This window comes from Triticum aestivum, chromosome 6B (assembly GCF_018294505.1).
Source record: "Triticum aestivum cultivar Chinese Spring chromosome 6B, IWGSC CS RefSeq v2.1, whole genome shotgun sequence".
In the NCBI taxonomy this organism is placed as follows: domain Eukaryota; kingdom Viridiplantae; phylum Streptophyta; class Magnoliopsida; order Poales; family Poaceae; genus Triticum; species Triticum aestivum.
In genome coordinates, this window is record NC_057810.1 from 11,869,818 (window position 1) to 11,885,341 (window position 15,524).

General features: G+C 43.1%; 1 protein-coding gene across 1 annotated transcript; it reads right to left on the reverse strand.

Moving 5' to 3' along the window:
• Window positions 1-7,186: 7,186 nt before the first annotated feature.
• LOC123138595 (putative FBD-associated F-box protein At5g56820) lies at window positions 7,187-15,173 on the reverse strand. Its single transcript, XM_044558558.1, has 4 exons — window positions 14,304-15,173; window positions 13,640-13,795; window positions 13,354-13,560; window positions 7,187-7,267 (listed from the first exon to the last, which is right to left on the reverse strand). Exons 1-3 carry the CDS (start codon window positions 15,171-15,173, stop codon window positions 13,360-13,362), a joined length of 1,227 nt encoding a protein of 408 aa, XP_044414493.1. The 3' UTR covers window positions 7,187-7,267; window positions 13,354-13,359.
• Window positions 15,174-15,524: the final 351 nt, after the last annotated feature.

Sequence of the window (15,524 nt, forward strand, 5' to 3'; positions counted from 1 at the left end):
CCACGAGGCTCAAGCAATACAAAAATTCCTCTCTCTCCCTTCTAACACATTCTATATTTTGGATTTTGTTTTTGAGCTTGTATACAATAGTTTCACATGACTGCATGGTAGTGTACAGACACCCTCTTCAATTTTTTTGTGGGGGTACAGACACCCTGTTTAAACAGTATGCAGACTTCTTCACAATAAGTTTTTTCCTTGTTGTGACATGGTAATTCTCTCATTTCTCCTTGTTTTGCTAAGGCCGTACAACCATGTACAATATGTAGTGGTATGTTATATGTGTATTCCTCCAATGCTTACTTTGTAATGCAGAGTATCAAATAGCTCAGTCAATACATTTTAGTAGTGTTAAGTGAAAGCCAATTTGAAATTCATTAATGCAAAGCATAAATTTATTTTTAGACAGAACTTTGTTGCTGTAGGGAATATCTGGTGTGTTCTTTGCATGTGGTGACGATGATGAGACTAACAACAAATGCTTTGTTACAGATGCCCTGCTCTTTAGTCTTCACAATTGCAAGGGAAATGCAAGGGAAATGGCAGAATGCTTGTTGGTTGCAAAGAGATGAGTGGAGTTTCAGAAAGTGGAGAAGCTGCAGGCACTGAAGTTAGAGGTCTGGTCGTGCATGCATCTTTCTTACAGATGCCCTGCTCTTTAGTCTTCACAATTTCAATAATCCAATCTACTAGTGCACATATATTTCTTTCTGGTCATTTGTCTGAAGGATGAATTCCTTGTCACTACTCACTTGCAGGGGGAGTGACACATAAAAAACTCTGCAACCAAAGAGATTTTCGCTTGGGCCATGGCTGAGAATAATGTGAGTACCCGCATATCGATCCTTTCATTCATAGTTCCATCCCTATGTTCTCCAAAGTTTTCTGAATCCCTTCCGATCAATTGCCTGAATCTGCACCTTTTCGAGCGAGTATTACTGATGTTCTTTGTGCATTACTTATCTGAAGCTTCCATTTTATGGTGCAGAATCTTTGACACCTGCTCACCTTGCTTGCATTTGCAGGGAACGACAACACCCAGGACTCTGCATCTTTCGTTTTTCATTCAGCTTCAACACCAACACTACTTGCGTGGCACGACAACACAGCTTCAGAACCAGTGCTGATGCTGGTGCCGTATCGGTGCCTTGGTCTATTCAGTCTACGGAAGAAAAGCCTTAATATCAAGATGAGCAACACGAAAAGCCTGGCTGGAGCTGGGAATGTGATTCAATCATGGCATCCTACGTACAAACGCAATCTTACAACATCTTCTTGTGCTTCAGTTCACAACTGTCAGCTCGGAAAATCAACTGTACTTTCACTTTGTCCTTCCAATAAAAACACCCATCATCAATTACTATGCGAGACTGAATCACAATTGCATTCCTTTAATAAGTCTATCTAAAAACTCCTATTGAGTTATTTGCTAATTGAGTAAGATGCATTTAACTGAACTTGCAGCGTGTTCAGTGTTGGGATTAACCACGTTGGCCAGTCCGGCTCGAGCTTGGAACCGTCACCGTGTAGGTTTTGGTATTAGCTAGCCTAGGTGCTATTTATATACTTTGTAACCTGCCCTGTAATTGTACCAAACCCAGTTTAATAGAAAGATATTCAATGGAAGCGACACGCTCACTCAGCCTGGACGGCACGAGTGTTGGAATAAGCCACGACGTGTATGGTCGGGCTCGTCGGGCGCGTCGGATGCGCGCGGGACGGGCGGGACACACTGATGCCGTCGGGCCCGCCGGGTTCGTCGGGCGTGTCGGTGTCGCGCGGGACGGACGGGACGTGTGGGACGCTGCAACGTGGCGTGTGTGCGTATGTGTGTGCATGTGTGTATGGCGTGGTGCTACAGCCGGTTGAGCTAGCTAGCTAGGTGGATTAGCCGTCCGTTGTGCGCGGCCGAAGCGTTCGCATCAAGCACCTGAGTGCGGCGTGCATGTAGTTAGCCAGTAGCTAGGATCGTGGAGTGTGGCGTGCATGTAATTAGCCAGTAGCTAGGATCATGGGCTGGTTAGTTGAACGCCAAGTCGTGTGGATCGTGCTGTTAGTGGCCAGCATGGTGGACCGGCTGTGCATGCGTGCGTGAGGGTACTTAAAGACTTGTGAGCTGGTTGCTTTGGCAAGGTGAATATAAGTGAGAAAAGGGCTGTATGTGCGGCCGGAAAAAATTCTGTGCTTCTTCTACCTTCATTGTCTACCTCTAGTCCGGCGTGAGAGAGAGCGGCAACAACAACGAGCGGGCTTTCCGGCCCGCTCGTGGCCCGTTTAGGACCGGCCCGTACGGTCCAGGCCTGACAGAAAAACTAGTCGGTCCGAGCCCAGAAAAGGAGACCGAAAATTTTTCGGTCCGGTCCGGTCTTTATCCGTGCCGACCGAGCAGACCGCTGGCGGCAAGGCCCATCAAGTGTACAGATCAAGCCATCGAGGCCCACCCCGAGCCGAGCGACCCCCTCCCCTCGTTCCATTCCCCCCCGGCTCGATTCCTTCTGCGTTCTGCCCCTCCAGCGCCTCCTCCTCCGTTCCTCTATCCCTAACCCTAACCCGGGCGACGGCCCCGTTTTCCGCGGCTCTCCCTTCACCGACGGCGCCATCTCGTCCGAGTCCGAGCTGGAGGAGCACGTGTACGTCGGGGAGGCAGCAAGGCCAGCACGCCGTCGGTCCGTCCTTCCCTGGTTCCTCACCGAGCGCCACGAAGAGGAAAAGATAGCCTCCTGAGATCTCTGTTCTTAAGTTTTTCATACTCCCAAGCCCCAATCCCCATTGGTATCTTCCTCCAATCTAAGTCATAGAGTAGATGTTGTAGTTTAGTGAGCTGAACAATCTTCTGTTGGACGGAAAGCTTGCAGGCTCCGTGCATTCAGCAGTTAAGTTTCCAAGCTTTCAGCTTTGACTGTTACTGAAATACTGGTGTTACTGGAAACTCAAAGGTTATTACAATGTGATAATCTCAAGTCCAAATTACAAAATGATAATAAGCAATTTTCCTCTTGTACACTGTAGACATTCTGTTTTGTCAGTGACAAGTAGCTTCGCTTATACAATTAGTTAGAACACATTCCTTGAGTGAAAGCTTCTTGTCTCTTGAGTGGTAAGCCTAACCATGGAGTTATATACTTGTGTATGTATAACAGAGCGAGTGGTATGAGTCAAGGGGCACTACTTAGTAAGCCTACTTGTGTTTATTTGCACTAGTAGTAGATGATTTGGTCAGGAGATAATGGTGAAGGAGAAGGGGAATGAGAGGGGGATTTTGTGCTGTTTTTTTGTAGATAATGGCAGGAGATAATTATGTTTATTTGCACTAGTAGTAGATGATTTGGTCAGGAGATAATGGTGAAGGAGAAGGGGAATGAGATGGGGATTATGTGCTGTTTTTTTGTAGATAATGATCAGGAGATAATTATGTTTATTTGCACTAGTTCTAGATGATTTTCTATGCTACAAAAAGAAGAAGAAGAATTATTTGCACTTGATTGATGTATTGACTGCAGATATTATGTGTTGTTTTTTGTAGATAACGGTGAAGGAGAAGGGGAATTAGAAGGGAAAGGGTGATGGTAAGGAGAATGCGAAGGCAAAGACAAAGGAGAAGAGCGTGAATTACTTAATTAGGCAAGATTCGGCGCTGCCTCCGCCGGTTCCGAGGAAGAAGAGGAAGCCTAAGGTGCAGATTAAGAAGGCAAAAGACTTTCCCAATGCCCCAACGGGACAGTTGATTTGTAGGTTAAAAAAACACCCTCCACCCCCTCAGCGTCTCCCCGACCGCACCGGTGCCGGCGTGCGTGCCGCGGAAGCCGCTGCCTCCGGCTCCGCAAACTGCTCCGAGCTGCCTCATGCATCTACTATTGTATGATTGCTTTACTTGATGCTTGATGTAGCCATATTTCCATATAACCATATAGGTGTTGTTTGCTTATTTGTGTGCTCATGTGTGTTAGGTGGTAGATGACGAGGAGAAGGAGGACGACGAGGACGAGGACATGGACATGGATGACGACAAGGACAAGGATGATGAGGAATATGAGGAGCAAAATCTGTTTATAGTCCCGCCACAAGCGAGTGCTGATATGTCGGATGATGATACATCAAAAGGGTATAAGGAATCAGCTGATGAACTAGAAGGTGATACTATGTCCGAGGAATCACTTGTGCATGTTGTCTCTAGTGAGGAGGAAGAGGAAAGAGAAAGGAAAAAGAACAAGAGGCCAAGAGACAATGCTCCTGTTAGGATGTCATCGGATGTTTCGGCCCATTTTCACAAGGTCAAAGAGGCATCGATGGAGCATCCCGGAGAGATAGCGTTGAAGGCTGTTTGTAACTATTGTCCCAAAAAGAGGTATGCATATACGCAAGGTGGCAGCACCTCAACTATTGGAAGGCATATTTTAAAATGTGAAGGTTTAAAGGACAAGATAGCTAGGAATGCCATCCAAACAACTCTTGAACTGCGCAAAAACAATGGTCCAACAAGTTGTCCAACAATGCTGTCCAAATTTAGTTATTCTTGTTGTCCAAATTTAGTCCAGTGCTTGTTGTCCAATTAGTTGTTTGTGGCTGTCATATTCATGCTGTTTTGGTCCAAAATTTGTGGCTGTTTGTGGCTGTGATCAATGTTTGTGCATGTGATTTTTGTGATATTGTTCCTCTCAAAATCAATTGTTTTGATGTCCAAAATACAAATAAAATGCTGTCCAAATTTAGTTATGTCATACTTGTCATTATACAGAAACAGAACACTCACTAAATTTGGATAGGGCACTGCTAAATAATGGCCAAAACGGTTAATAGAGCACTCCCAGGACTAAACAGTGGCCAACAAAGCACTTTCAGGCTGGAAAACAGCCTAAACAGAGTCCCAGCCATCGGTCCCATTCGGTCCATTCGGGCTGACCGAGCTTTGCTCCTTTCGGTCCGGTCTTGGAAATTAGGCTCGCTGGCCACCTCGGTCCGGTCCGGACCGGACCAGCCGCGGCCGGTCCAAAGGCTGGCTCGGTCAAAGCCTGTACCGGACCGGACCGCGTCCACCCTGAACGCTCACGTAGCCATCAATCTCGGCGTCTCGTGTATCTCGTGTGTGTCCACGGCAAGTAGTACTTTGTAAGTGCGTCTTGTCCAGCTAACCGGCGACTCGTTCAAGCTAGCTAGCTGCCGTAGCTAGAATCGATCCACCTGCCTGAGTGCCTTCTTGGTTGTGTTGTACATGCATGTGTTGGCCAAAAGAATCGGCCGGCTAGAACGCATCAAGCAGCCGGTTGTGCATGCGTGCCACCTCGACAGAAAGTACTCGTCGGTGTCACATCGTACGGGACCAGTGCAAACAGTTGGTATCACAGCTTGGTTTGTCGTTCGTGATCTTGGGAAAGCACTTGAAGGGCAAGTCGAATACAGGCAAGGAGATCATGGCGGCTGCAGCGGGAGTACCGATGCCAGTGGTGGGGTGTCGCAATTCTCCCGTCTGGATCGAGAGGACTACGCACTATGGGCGATGAACATGGAGGTCGCCATGGAGGGGGTTGAGTTCTAGGAAGCTGTCGACCCCGGTGGCGCTGAGTATGCGAAGGGCGCGGTGAAGTATCAGATTAATCGTCAGGCGTTAACGGCTATCTACTCCGCAATGCCGAAGGATGTGCTGCAGCATCTCGTCAGAAAGAAATCATCGAAGGAGGCATGGGAGACCAGCAAGATCCTGCACCAGGGTCATGACCGTGTCAAGGAAGCACACCTTCAGTCCCTGATGAGAAGCTACGAGTGCATGAAGATGGATGAAACTGGGACGGTTGATCATTTTGCCTCCCGTCTAAAGACTCTCGTCAACGGCATACGCAGCTAAGGTTCAACTCTAGAAGAATTGCGATCGTCCGACGATATTTGTGAACCGCGCCGGCACGCTATATCCAGATGTCACGTCGATCGAGCAATGTTTCGACCTGAAAACTCTCACAGTTGAGGATCTCGTCGGAAGGTTCAAGCCCCACGATGAGACAATTCGTCTTTGTTTTGGCCACGCGGAGGCGAGTGAGCACCTGATACTAAAAAAGGGGCAATGGATCGCCCTATCGAAAGACAAGCAAGGCGGATCCATGAGCAGCGGCAAGAAGGGGAAAGGGAAGCAGCGCTCGGAGAGAAAGAACTTTGCTGACTCGGATGACGAGGATGCGCCTGCACCACCGAGGATGAAGTTTGACATCATAAAAGTAAGGTGTTACAAGTGTGCCATCCTTGGTCACTTCAAGGCTAACTGTGAGGAAGCACCGAAGCTGAAGGCGCTCATGGCGAATGAAGGAGACGATGGAGATATGATGATGATGTGCGAGCTAGTGGATGAGTAGGATCCAGATGATCTTGGTCAGCTGGACACAGGTCCGGTGAGTGCATCCGCGCCAGTAAATCCAGGCGAAGTCGTAGCGCCAGAAGACCATGACACATGGCGTGATTGTGTGATCATGCTAGAACCAGGCGAAGAAGTGGTGCCAGAAGTCCACAACACGGGGCGGGACGGTGTGGTCGCGCCCGAAGAAGACCATGACACACTACATGACGGTGTAAGTTTATATTGTCCTTTTCGCACCCAGCTTGCCACATTGTTCAAAAATGGTGCCGCAAGATATCGGTGAATTAACATATAGTTGGAATCCACTTCATTTAAGAGGACAAAACCACCTTAATTTCATCGTTAATTGTTCTGGGAGTGGCTAATATGCATCGAGCGAAATTTAAGTTTGGCTAATAGTGATTTTTTTCATCTGGTTGGAGAAATGGCAATCTAACTCGATGATCGACCATGCCACCTATAAGCTCTTGAATGACACAAGCCTTTTCATAACGTATTGTTTTGAAATCTATTTTTTTAGATAAAGGGAAAAGCAATATGCAAATAAGAAGATCTTATTGTGAAACACTTATGAACGAGGCTTGGATTGTTGCTTATGTTGGACCATCATGGACCAAACATGCATTTATGTTTTTATGGAAACCATTTGGTGATTTGGTTGGCCAGCATAATGATCTCAAAAAAAATTCAGCATACAATCAAATTTAAAACATACATTTTGTTGTCAAGTTCTGTCAATATGTCGCCTTGTATATTTTCATGCAAGTTTAAGAATACAACTCACGGTCTATGTATATGTATGCAAACTACAATAAGAAAATAGGTGCACTAGTGCAGGGGTAATATATCTCCATTGCTGAGTTGACATACATGATTCAGTCCACTAAGAAAAGTAGGGGAGTAATAAATCTTGAAGTTTTAAAAGCCCTGCAAAATGCAAAAAAGGAAAGGCAATGAGCTGAGTTGAAAACATGAGTAATGGTGCAATTGGCCCATATAAAAACATAAAGCCACATTGCTTGTTGTCTTAGTTACATGCTTGATGGATAGAAAAAAAATTCTCATTGAATGATATTAGGCCTAGAAGGTCATGACTCCTATTTTAGTTCCACTACCATGTTTTTTTGGAGATTATGATGACCTTTTTGCGACTACGACTCCTACCAGTCCTATTTTAGTACCGTGGATAACCTTTGGTAGGTGTTCATCTTTTGGGAAATTTGGATCCTCTGATTTGTTTTAAAAAATCAGTTATAAAACCAATGGTACCTATGTCCTAGGTTTACATGCATGCCACTAGAGGAAAATGTTACAGGTGGTGGGACCAATTCATCCCAAGGGAAGCAATAAATTTTTAGGGAACAAGCAATGAGTTTCCCCATGGTTTAGAAATCTCAAAAAAGATAGATAAACATAAAAAAATTCAGGGAAATTGAAGGATACCAGTAGTGCATACTTATAAACAAACAGGGCATCCTTGGTGCTTTTATTTAACTTTTGGGGACCGGACTTATAATGTTTATGTGGTACAATTCTTTGCGGCTTTGTGGAATGTAAATATGTTGCCGGTTTAATACAATTCAATAAAATTTAAATCATATGTTTTGCTATCACAGTTTATCAATACAATTTTAATAAAATTTAAGAATACAAATCATGATGTCAAACGAGTCCATATATGCAAACTAGAAGAAAGATGTCGGGAAATTGTGCAAGGATAAAAAGGTTCGTATTTTAATTGTTGACTCGTCATACACTCTTCAGTCCCCTAATTTGAGCAGTGGCATGACGAGTGGTCAGATTTGAAAGCGTTAAATGAGTTAAGAAAGGTGCAAATGTACAATTCGAGTGAAATGGGGCAATGGTGCAATTGGACCTTATAGAAATGTGTGGCTACATTATCTGATGTCTTAGTTTCATGTTTGATGGCTTTTAAATAATTTTATCATAATTTTTAATGGTGCACCCCAAGGAGGACTTATTTTGGTAGAAATATCATGTTTTATTTTGAGATTTTAAAGAAGTTGGGCAAATTTCTTGGCTACTTTAATATCTTTCCATCTGCTAGTAGTTCTTTACATTTATGTTCTGTAGGACGCATACCTTGTGTTTTACACAAGGAGAGACAACCATCACCACTATGTACATATGTGTAAGCTTTTACGTTATGTATAAAAACAAAAAGTGGATGAAGAGGAATTCGATTTTAAACTTTGGTCTAGTAATAAACTGAGAGGTTTCAGTGCTCTCTGCTTACAAATGTGCCAGTATACTAAGGGTTCCTCGTCTCGACAAGCTTGATGCGGTGTCTATTGGCCAAGAAGGACTGGCTCCCCAACCCCACCGAGGACTGCATCATGGCCCAATTGGACTTCTTAAAGTAGAAATATTTAGAGTTGGTGAATTTGAACCCCAAATACATCTCATAATAGTTGGTATTTGCACATCGCGTTGAGTTATGGGTAGCACTAGTGCAGAACCGGCCTTTAGTGCCGGTTCGTGACGGCCTTTAGTGCCGGTTCGCCAACCGGCACTAAAGAGTGGGGACTAAAGGTCTCCCCCTTTAGTACCGGTTCGTCATGAACCGGCGCTAAAGTACAAACACGTGGCACGCGCCAGGCCCGGGTGCGCGTAGGACTTTAGTACCGGTTGGTAACACCAACTGGTACTAAATGTTTGGATGTTTTTTTAATTTTCCCTTAATTTTGTGTTTTAATTTAATTTAGTGATTGTTTTACATTATAATGAGTTGTTAAATCATTAGGTGAAAGTACCGCGGATTAGTTTCGACTGGATACATGATCTAGCTAGCTAAGTGATCAAGTATATGACATATATATACTTGATCACTTAGGTAGGATCCATCCAGCTGAAACTAATCTGTGGTTTTCTTTCATTAAATGATATAATAACTCATCATCATCATCATCATATTAATATAAAAACTCTTGCATCATATCATCAACATGAGTATATATATACTCCAGCTAGCTAGCTAAAAATCATCGTAGTCGTCATTATCACTATTTAATCATCATAGTCATTACCGCTATCTAATCACCACCAACAGTAGCTTAAAGAAGAAACATTCACTTGTACCAGAAGCAAAAATATCATCGAGTTCAACATGTAGTTTGAGAAGTAACATATTTAAGGTGGTCAAATTCTTGTTAGGGGAGCGAGGTGGGACTAAAAATAGCGCCTTCCACAACCTCTTTAGTACCGGTTCATGCCACGAACCGGTACTAAAGATGCTGGTGCCCGGCCAGCACCTTTAGTACCGGTTCGTGGCACGAACCGGTACTAAAGATTTGCACTGAACCGGTACTAAAGGTCTCCTCCCGCCTAGTCATTTGAACCGGCACTAATGGAAGCATTAGTGCCGGCTCATATGCCAACCTGTACTAATGTTTCTCATATTTGACCCTTTTTCTACTAGTGTAGGAATGCATCCCTCGTTGGAGATGTTCGACTACCTTACTTAATGTATAAGAACTACAGGAAGTAGCGATAGGGTGGAGGTAGTGGGCGAAGCTAGCCGTCTCGTCTCTGCTCAAAAAAGTATATTTGTTGCATCCTAATTTCGGCCGAGAAATCTAGGTTAGCTCAAGACCCAAAATTACCTACCGCTACTGCAAAACCCCCACGGTGGTCCAGCATAGGAGAAGATGATTTTTTGCTTTCGATGACTACTGATCCTTCCCACCACTTTCAGGAGAAACTCACTTGACAGTTAAACATATTATAATCATCACCAACAAAGGTATCCTCAACTGTTACACCTCCGATGACTACCTAAGCAGTTAGATTTGCCCACTAGGTGCTCGCAACCAAGATCCCCACTAGGTGCTTGCATGTTTTTAAGGAAACACGTGATGATTTTTGTCAAAGATATGTTGACTTGGTTTGTAAGTCATTATCCCAATTCTTGGATAAAGTCGCAACCCTTTACATGCAATCCCCGGTGAAAATTTAGGTCATTTATGGATCATAATGACTCCCACCTCCTCATCTACACCACTGGAAGTTGGGGGAGTTTGTCAACAAAGACCAAAAAAATTCATGGAGATCCAGAGGAAGCTAGCTAGGAAATTATTCGTTCCTTTTATTCCCCTTCCAGAGATATATTTGAAATACAAGGAAACAAACCCCCTTTCCATCTTCCAGACCTCTTGAATGTATGTTACCAGAGTAATGTGTCTAGACACTCATATGTGGACTATGTTTGTTCATGTTGGTACGATATACCTCCCTGATTATAGACCTATACATCCGTACACTACCCTTCTCTCTATTATCGTCAACAACCTTCTAGTGGATCATAAGATCGTTGGTGTACTAATATCTGACATGGACCCTCTCACTAGTAGAAAAAGGCCCATTTGTCCCGGTTCATGAGGCCCATTTGTCCCGGTTCGGGAACCGGGACTAAAGGGTCGGTACTAAAGCCTAATACGTTTAGTCCCGATTCTTATACTAACCAGGACAGATGGGGCTCCACGTGGACGCTGCGGCTTGCCCAGGCAGGGGGGCCTTTTGTCCCGGTTGGTGGCACCAACCAGGACCAATAAGCTACCACGCGTCAGGATTTCAGGGGGCTACGGTTTTTGTTTTTTTCTGAAGGGGAGGGGGGTTTGGTGGTTTTAGGGGGTTTGTAGGTTAATTTAGGTGTTTCATATATTGTGTTGGCTAGCTAATAGAGAGATATCTCCGTGCTTGGTCGATGCTACGTACTATACATATAGAGAGGTCTCGACACGCTAGCTAGTAAGCAAATGAAGGAAATCATTAAGTACAGAAGATCGTCATGAACATATGCATACATAGAGAAGTGATAACGACCTCTCCTCCGAGAGATTGGTCGAACAACAAGTTTTCGTATATCTATCCGACGCTACTACTGGTTAAATATATACAATATAAGATCTCTTACAATCCCCTAATAACTGAACTCAACTTCCACATGGTATTCTCCGGCTTTATTGATGATGTGATCAAGAAAGAATCCCGCCAATTCCTCTTGAATTGCTTTCATGCGATCTTGTGGTAGGAGTTCATCCCGCATCTGCCACATCTAATTTGAACAAGAGGCTCACCACGATGGTGCCGGTGACGAGATCTGCGCGGGCGATCGACGGTGGTGAAGACGGGAATGGGATGTGATGGACCGCTAAACCTAGACAAATCTCAGGGAAAATGGAGCTTGGAGGTCGAGTTTCGAGAGGAGAAAGCTTAACTAGTGTGGCTCAGGCATTTCATCGAACACCTCATGTGCATAGGAGGTGAGCTAGAGCACCACAAAGCTCTCCTCTCGCCGTCCAGAAAAACAGAGCAGTGGAGTGCTCTGTTCGCGAGTGTGGGTTATATATAGCCACCTCATTGGTCCCGGTTCGTGGCTGGAACCGAAACTAAAGGCCCACCTTCTGTCCCGGTTCTAGGCACGAACCGGCACCAATGGCTGTGGGCCAGGAGCGAGGACCATTGGTCCTGGATCGTGCCTAGAACAGGGACAAATGGGTCCACACGAACTGGGACAAATGCCTCCCGAGGCCCGGCCGGCCCCCTGGGCGCACGAACCAGGACGTGTGCCCCCCATGGGTGCCGGTTCGTGACAGAACCTGGACTAATGGGCTGGCCAGGCCTCAACCAAAGCTATGTTTTCTACTAGTGTCTCCTTCATTTCATCTTCAACTAAAAATGGCATAAGATCGAATGTGTACTAATCGCTAACCTGGAGCCTCTCCCTTCTTCGATCTTTGACTACAAATGCCATTACGCTATGTGTGATGAATGCTTTGTGTATCATGTGTGTACTACGTGTGTTCCCAAATTTTCTTGTGGGATGGACATGTTATGTGATGAATGATATGTGTGACGATGGGTCGATGACAAGTTAAGAGATGACAAATCCAAGATCGGATCATGTATTATGCAGGAGAAATCATATGCATCTCCTAGATCCAACAATCTTTGACATTTGTGTATCACAGTTAATTAAAGTATCATTTATGGCGGATCCTAAATACAAGGACCTATAACTATCTAACAACATATGGTTCGCAACACATCTTTGTTGTGGTTTCTAAACAGTATGTGATATGCATGTTTATGGTCGTGCTCTCCGCTAAAAGATAGTCATTATGTGAACTGCTTGACTATCCTTAACAATTATATGAGTAAAGACATTGTGATTCACTTCAGTACTAAGAGAAGTTCGTATATCTTAGGATGTGAACTCAAATGGCTTAGAATTATTTTAAGATATTTTAAATATTCATGTGATTTCTTGGAACATTATGAAACTAGAATTATCTTTGCGGTATGCATAGAAAGAAAAATAATATAAGCACTTAAGTATGGTGTGGAGGCTTGTATATTTAGCTTCAATCAATTTGTTGTAAATTTTGTGTGTTCAATGCATGTAATTATACATAGTAATTTGTTCCTAAATACATATGTCATGTGTTTTATACCACTTCATTTTCTTTCTTAAACTATTTCGTGTTATGGATTGGGGCAACACACACAACCTAAAGAGCAATATTTAAACCAAGGAAGGTTTTGATCGAAACAAATATACATGGTGTTATTTATATGTGGGGTTGGCGCAGACGATCATAAAGACATCGATTTATAAATATGGTGCACGAAGAAGCGCTATAAAAATGTTTAGACCCATGATAGCTAATAATTTTTCCAAACTTGTAGCAGTGTCATGTCAAGTTCTATCTATGAAGGTAATAGAAGGAATACATGCAAGAAGAAAACTTCAACTTATGACCAGGAAAGTATCATGGGCACATTCTGACATGATTTGTAAAAAACCATATTGTACACCACTTGCATATCATCCTCCATTCTGGTTCGCCAAATGTGGAAACATATTTATGTTTGTTTGGATCAACATTAAGATTGCTATTGCGATTAAATATAAATCTTACATTTAGTTCCCACATAATATTATTTGTGAACAAGGTAAACTATGGAGATAAATTAGAATTCAGGGTACATACCAATAGCTAAATGACATCTGGATGCATTTGGCTCTCTTTGACGATAATTATCTCAGGCGATATACCAAAAGTAATCAAAATATTTATTATTTCCTGAACCCACATATATTGTCTTTCACAATTGACTTTGACTTCCTTAAGGGTCTCCAATAAGGGATGTTCCACTTGATAATGGTCCCCGTTAGATTCGACCACCTCTTTAGGCTCCTAGAGTAGACAAATAAATTCATAAATGTTATCGACCAAGAATCAATTTTCAGAAAAGATATAGTCATAGTGGCCATACCTCTAAAAGTAGGAGATTCAGCTCCTCTAGAATAGGTGAGTTGTGAAGAACGCGTGCAAGTCCATGGAGGTTAGCAACCAAAAACCATTCGTTGAGTATCAGTGTCCTCAAGTTTCGAAATGTAGGGCATCGCCGCAAATCCCTATCAAAAATGAACTAGATAAAAGAGAATAAGAATGATGTATTCTTAGGTGTATTAATTATGTGCAAGTGTGGAAAGCCATGCGTTCTAGTATTGAAACATGTAATAGCCAAAGTTGATTATAGTAAATTGGTGAAAGCAATAAAACTATATGCATTTCTTATCTCTAATAAATAATTAGACATACCAATGTTGGCAATATGCAAAGAATCCTAATTTTTAAAATATAATAACTCTAATATATGGTTTCAAGTTACATGGTGTTCAGGGCTCTATAGATTAATATTCTTGTATGGTGTTCCAAGAAATCCAAAATAACAGCCCACTAGAACATAATAGTAGAAATCGACATGTATGTTGTTTCTAGTGTTAGAGTAATGCATATATACATTTTGATTGCATGTTACTTCAATAGAAAAGGTTACAAAACAATATAAGTAATTCAATTGGTGGATAATCTACCATAGATTGCAAGAGCAAGGCAATATCAACAATGGGGATGCCCAAAAAGTGCAAACATACCATGCTTGGTTCACTTAGCAACTCCAAGTAACTAGCATTTGATAAACCTTCCAGAAGAATGCTATCATATTTGTAACCATCAGTGCAACCAAAACCGCAGTCCACATTATCACATCCCCAAGATTTATTGTTGTTACAATAGTCTAAACAGTCCTCGCCTAGACTAACATATCCAACTTCAAGTGAAGGCATGGCTTCAAATAAAGGAGTATAATGCCAAATATCAGTTAACTTAAGAAAGATGAGGTTGGGGACAGAAATGTGAGTGCGTGCACCCACACTATCAAATTCACATTCCACTGCAATCAGGCGCTTTAATGACTTTGATATAATGTAATTTGCTTCAATCCAACAAAACATCAGATCTATTTCTTCCAATGCAGGGCAGGTTGAGAAATCAACAATGCTAGCTTGTAAGCGAACCTTATCAAGCTCTAACCTCCTCAAGTGCTTGGAGATGAGAGCTTGATCCCTGAACTTTAGGAAATCATCCACTATACAGCTAATGACTTTGAGCTCCTGAACATGGCAAAGATTCACGATATGAAAGATCCATGTGTCTATCATGTCATGCATTTCTACCTTCTCGAGATTAGTCAACTCGATATCACAAACAATGATTGCGGTGTTCCCATGGCCACGCAAAAAATTGTCTATTAAGCTGTTACATTTATCCACTGTATCAGAAATATGTAGGGTAGGCACAAATTTCCATATGTAGCTCCAATTCTTGGAAAGAACACAAGTCCTCACGGCCTCATTCAATGATAAGAAGGATACTATGTGCTCAAGCATATCATCCGGGAGGTCTGAGATTCCAAAATTACAACTCTCTTGCGCTAATTTCTTCCTCTTATTTATATCACCCATTCTGCAAATTGGTAGGAGGTGATAGTGATGTGGGGGAACAAACCAAGCAATTTATGAAATAAATCAGGGGAGGTGTGATAGTGATGACAGGATGAAATTGTGGAGAAAAATAACCTGGGTGCTCCACGGGTGGCGCAGTTGATTAGGGTAAGTGCTGCTCCATGGCGTGGTAGCTCCAAAAGTATGCCGGTTAGGAGGTCAGATGACGCAAAGATCTACCACCCACTAGAAGATATCGATTGCAGTGTAGATCTAGGTGGAGTGGATTGGAGGGGCGAGGGAGGAGGAGACAGAGCGAATCGTGGCGGTAGAGGGGATTGGGGTATGCGGAGAAGGGGCGAGATCTCGGAG